The sequence below is a fragment of the Apodemus sylvaticus genome, chromosome 2, assembly GCF_947179515.1.
Source record: "Apodemus sylvaticus chromosome 2, mApoSyl1.1, whole genome shotgun sequence".
Taxonomy (NCBI): domain Eukaryota; kingdom Metazoa; phylum Chordata; class Mammalia; order Rodentia; family Muridae; genus Apodemus; species Apodemus sylvaticus.
Window position 1 is genome coordinate 108,501,840 of NC_067473.1, and position 5,507 is coordinate 108,507,346.

The window sequence follows — 5,507 nt, forward strand, 5'->3', positions numbered from 1 at the left end:
TAACTCCACTTCTACTTTCATATTTATGCCTTATTGTATACAAGACACAGTAGATTCATTCGAACTGCATACAGGAGCATGAGGAATACCTTAGAGGAACATGAAAACTCTTCTTGTAGTTACACTAATGAAGAAAATGTCTCTCCCCCATTAAAATTCAGTTCTGTTTACCTTTTTTCTTTAATTGATATATTTTGCTCATTTGCCAAATGACTAGAGTACAAACAGATATGAGCTTAGTTATGTATTTTATTATCATGCTTTGAGAACTCAGCCTATAGTACAAACAGAAGAGCCTCAAATAAAAGGAAGGAAGGAAGGGGCAGAGGAGGAGAAAATCAGGAGGTCAGTTTTGGAATGTTGGGAGAACGTTCCCTTTTTCCTCAATCTTCACATTTGGGTTCTTGATCATGGTGAGGTACATATCAAATCATGGTGTCAACTCTGTTCTCTAGGCCTTGAATTTGCAGACATAGGGTAGCTCTGAGTTACAATAAATCTCTCTCCACCTCAGAAATCCTGCAAACACAGAGGAGTAAGAGGACTAGATGTCAGGGTCATTGTGTCATCTTTACCAGTGTCTCAGTCCAGGAGAAGGAGAAACAAGGGAAGGAGAGACATGAAAAAAGATGAGATTTTAAGAATAGAAAAGACTAGGAAAGCACTGGTTTTCATAGCAGACTTCCCTAGTCTTACCTGAGGTTCGTGACAGGGTACCACAGTGATTGCCCGAGGTAGAGGAAGGATTAGTCTCCCAGTTGACGTAATTCATCACGTCAGCATTGCTCCATTCCCATCCGCCTCTGTTGGGTTCTTGGCCCTAGAGTTGGGGTAGCCATGGGAAAAGTATAGCCACTGAAGCTCTGCTTGAACGATTCCTTACTAGGCATAGTTGATACCTATGTTCAGTATCATGGAATTGATCTTTTCTTTCAGATGCTACCCAGAATTCAGCCTAAACATCTCCATCTTATTACCAGATCCCTGGTGATAATTGCAAGCTATTTAAACCCAGAAAAAAATAACATAGACCTTGAAGAATATATCAGGTTATGCTTTTGTAAATTTCTATGAACTTCAAGGGCCACATAGATTCTGTGAAGAACAAATACAGATATCCTCCCTTTTGTGTTCTCCCAAAATCATGGGTACAAACACTCATAACCTCACTAAGGATATTCCCAAACCCTCATTGAGGAACTTTACAAAGGCTGAACATGGACACATGGATGTCATCTAAAGACTAGGGATCTCCACAGAGCTCAGGTACTTTCTTTTGCCTCAATTATAATCCAGAATATTAGTTCTAGTTATAATTCAGGCTTTTCTTATAGAAACACAGATAATGAGCTTGGGAAAAGAATTGGTGGGAAAGAAATTAGATGGGAGGCAATATCTCACCAGTGTTGGGTCGTGGAGGCCAATCCACACATTTTGGGCACTGTTGCCACTGCTTTTAATCATGGAGGACACAAAGGAAGCTTCAGCCCCACTGAGCACAGACACAAGGTGTCCCGAGGGCCTCTTCTGGCAGGCCAGCTAGGTAAAAGGGACAGAATGAGTGGCAGACTGAAACTTCGTTAATGCCAAGCAAATGTAGATGATAGGTATACTGAATGAAAGATAAAATGTTCATTCTGATTCTCAAGGGACCATGGAAATTAGAGTCCACTTCTTTTGTGACTGACAGGTCCCTCCCATTGTTTCCCTCCTCTGTACCCTCAAGCACTCACATCTGCATCAAACCAGTTTTTAGATATACTAAACAAGGCATAGCAATAGGAGCCATAGGCACGGGAGCCCTTGGGGCAGCTGATGCGTGAAGACGGCACATCTTGCTTGGCATCTTCACCTAGAGTGGAAGGAAATAAAGAAAGGAGTGTGGTGCAATGGATAGGAAGGCCAATTTAGCAAACATTGATGAGGCATGCCTTTTGAGATTAAGTTCAGTATGCAGGTTATCAGAATACAGACTACACAGAATACACAATATAGAATGCAGAATACCCCTTTTCTCTGAGAGTCAACTTGGTCTTGAGATTGACCTACTTAATGGGAAATTTTTTTCTTTTAATTTCATGCTTCACTCTTCTCATCTCATTCATAGATCCCTAATTCTAGGGCTGTCAATTTCTAAATTGGCCCATCCAGCCCTTCTTTTTCTCAACAATTCATTAATGACTTCCACACTTTCCTTCAACCTATCAACTAACATTGCTAGCAAAATTGGAAACTCTTTAATTTCAAAAATGAGCTGCCACGATACCGTCCATCATTAGTGACTTAGAGGGAAGCAGGATGGCAGGATGGTGGTTTTGTTTCAGGCAGTTATCTTATGTAAGACTCTTAAACTCTTAATCACTGACTACCACATGAGACTCTCCAGAACATTTTTTTTTTTTACCTTGCACCTGAGAAAGGAGCATCAAGCAGGAAAGCAGCATCCAGGACATGATGGTGAGGGCCGTACGAGGCAGCATCTTGTCTGTAAGGAAGGAACAACCAGAGTCATGGTGGGGAATATGGCTAAGAGAGAGCAAATTGGGAGGACCAATCTGCTCTGTCTCCTTTGACTAACTCTGCAATAAACACTAATTCTCTCCTTTGTCAATTTTGAAATGCAAAGAAGATATCTTGTTCCGTTCCCTTGAAAACACCCCAGGTTGCCTGTGCTGAGTCCTGTGTTCTATGAGGACAGGTATTCTCCCATAGCTTTTCCTGTGGTATGATGGATGAACCCATACAAGGCTCCTACTTACCTGTCTTACAGATACCTGGGATGGTTGGTCAGGACAGAAATGACTGTTTTTATAATAAGATTTCAGGGAGGGGCATCAAAGTGAATAAGCAGAATGCTCATGCAAGTCAGGGCAGTAGGTGGTGCTTGGCATGAACTCTATGGGATTCCCATCAAAAGCATGATCAGTTTCTTCCTGGCAATGACTATAAACTGTTAGATATGTGGCCCTTTCCTGTTAGCAGTTCTGCTGTTTTGTCAGGTATGGGTGCAGTTTGAACTTTCCCCATCCTCTCCCAGATTCTTTGTTCTGGGAAACTTAGGAAAATGATAGCTGTGCTATAGAATATGCTGTGGTGACATTTTCAAAATATTGCAACCTTGTGTTTACTGAAGAAAACAGATATTGGCAGGGTACTTTTGTTACGCCACAAAGGAGTTGTAACTTTAGATTTATATGTATATTTCTTGGCACTTTGTTTTGGAAGATTTAAAATGTATTAATGATTAGATTTTTGGTTAGTTAGGAATTATAACAATTGATGATGGTGGTGACTTAGTTGAAAGTAGGGAAAAGTGTAAACCAAGGAGAAAACATTTGAACTTTGTACCAAGATTTATAGGAACCTTGATAATAATCTTTTGAGTCAATATTTTAGCTGAGGTTTCAAGTAATAGCGGTTGAATGGAGTTGCTTTCATGCTGCCTCTTTGTGGGAAGGATGAGAAACTAGGCCTTGATTTACTGTAATTCTGAACTGTTTACTTAATATTCAGAGTCCTTTCCTCAAACTTTGATGAGGCATTAGTGAAGTCTTTTAGATTTCCTTAGAATGGCTTTGGTATAATTTTTATTGTTATGCTAAAGACCTGTGTGTGATGTTTAAATGGTACCAATACTTGTGTTCATGAGGTTAAAGAAATCGTTGATAAATGATGTGTGCTTTAGTGAGATTCAGTGAGAGTCTTTAACTTGTGTCCATCACCCACGCATGTTCAGGCAGAAATTTCACATTAGAATGACCTTGCACTATATCAAACAAACAAGATAATTAATGTTAACAAACACCATTTTTTAAATACTTTAAAACACCAGGTTTCTCCCTGAGGACTAATCGTTGTCCTGAGGAAAAGCAAGGCTGAAATGACTAAACACAATATGGTTTGCAAAATATATGCACATTTTACAACATGCTTTTAAAAAATACTCAAATAGAATTGGTAATTTTTTTTGTTATTTATTTATTTGCATTCCAAATACTGCCCTCTTCATGTCCCCTCCCCCAGATTCTCTTGCTCATTCCCCCTCCCTTCACCTCTGAGAGGGTAGATCCCCAGGGTATCCCCAACCCTGGCACATCAAGTGTTTGTAGGATTAGGCACATCCTTCCCCACTGTGTCCAGACAAGTCAGTCCTCTGTGTCATACGTGCGAGGGACCTCTGTCCAGCCTGAGAATACTCTTTGGGTTGAGGCTCAGGCTCTGAGAGTTTCCAGGGGTCCAGAATAGTTGACATATTGTTCCTGTGTATTTTCTATCCCCTTCAGGGCCTTTGATCTTTTCCCTAACTCTTCCATAAGGGTTGCTGACCAATGTTTGGCTGTGGGTATCTGCATCTGTTTCAATCAACTGCTGGGTAGAGGGCAGTTATGCTAGGCTCTTGACTATAAATATCTAGTGATGTGAATAATATTGATAATTTGAGGATAACTGAGTAATGTAAAGTTTTCTGAAAGGAAAATAATTTGAGAAGTTGTAATTATTGTCTATCTATTAATTTCCAGAAAGTTAGATATGAAGATATTTAATGTTTTATCAACAGAGAGACAACCACTAAAATAAAAAAAAAACTATGAATTCAAACAATGAATTAAGAAAATAAAATAACAAAATACTCAATATTTGAGAGAAATATATACAAAGACCATTATGCAAAAAACATTTAGATTCTTATATGGAAAAAAATCAGTGAAAAATAATAACTATGAGATTATTGGTGAAACATGAACATGACAAAGTTAAGGTGTTATGTACTTTTATGTTGACATAAAAATTGGTACCATATTACTTGAGAAGCTTTTATCATCTTGAGCTTGATACAATACTTACAAGTGATATATGTTTTACAGAATATACATTAATACAGTCTACTGCATAGTGACAAAGATGGGGGTTTTTTATGAAACAAAGGGGCAATAAAGGGATCTTTGTTATCTCTTAGCAACAGACACATGGAGATTAATCATGAAGTTCTCTTTGGATTTCTATGAAATTTTTCATAAAATGTTGAATAGGAGAGAACATGGGAAGAAGAAGAAAACTGAAAACTATATTTAGAAGGAATTTAAAAACCAATTTCCCTCAAGAGCCTGCATGAAAATACATAATAAATGAAGAGAAAGAATTAACCTCAGAAATGCAAATGTAGTTTCTCTTTGTATCATACTGAAAAATTTAACCTTAAAATATAAATCTAGAATGAAAAAATATACTTATCAGAATCTAAGATTTATTAATGAGTTATGAAATTTGGTAGTAAAGTGCAGATATTAGTACTTCAATAGAATAAAGAAAATTTCAACTACTCAAATACTGAAATTGTTTTCTTCAAAACCAGGAAATAAGGTCTCCAGCCTTATAATTTGATTCAACAGTATTGTATTACAGAAAGCATACATTTCAAAAAAAAAAGAAGAAAATTAAACAATCAAAAAGTAAATAGAGCTTTAAGCATTTGTACAAATATTCCATTCCCATAAAGAATAAAACAC

The 5,507-nt window shown here is 37.6% G+C and overlaps 1 protein-coding gene across 1 annotated transcript; it reads right to left on the reverse strand.

The window, feature by feature from the left end:
- Positions 1 to 231: 231 nt before the first annotated feature.
- On the reverse strand, positions 232 to 2,483 carry LOC127677511 (regenerating islet-derived protein 3-gamma). Its single transcript, XM_052172583.1, has 5 exons — positions 2,405 to 2,483; positions 1,734 to 1,852; positions 1,402 to 1,539; positions 697 to 820; positions 232 to 519 (listed from the first exon to the last, which is right to left on the reverse strand). The coding sequence occupies exons 1-5, from the start codon at positions 2,478 to 2,480 to the stop codon at positions 452 to 454; spliced, it is 525 nt and encodes a 174-aa protein (XP_052028543.1). The 5' UTR covers positions 2,481 to 2,483; the 3' UTR covers positions 232 to 451.
- Between the last annotated feature and the right edge of the window lie 3,024 nt (positions 2,484 to 5,507).

What these genes read in the sequence shown, in the direction of transcription:
- LOC127677511 (XM_052172583.1), bottom strand. Translation starts at nt 2,480, where the DNA reads ATGCTGCCTCGTACGGCCCTCACCATCATGTCCTGGATGCTGCTTTCC. An exon ending in GCTCCTTTCTCAGGTGCAAG is followed by an intron (nt 1,853 to 2,404) that starts GTAAAAAAAAAA and finishes CTTCCACTCTAG; the next exon opens with GTGAAGATGCCAAGCAAGAT. An exon ending in GCCTCCACGACCCAACACTG is followed by an intron (nt 821 to 1,401) that starts GTGAGATATTGC and finishes CCCCAACTCTAG; the next exon opens with GGCCAAGAACCCAACAGAGG.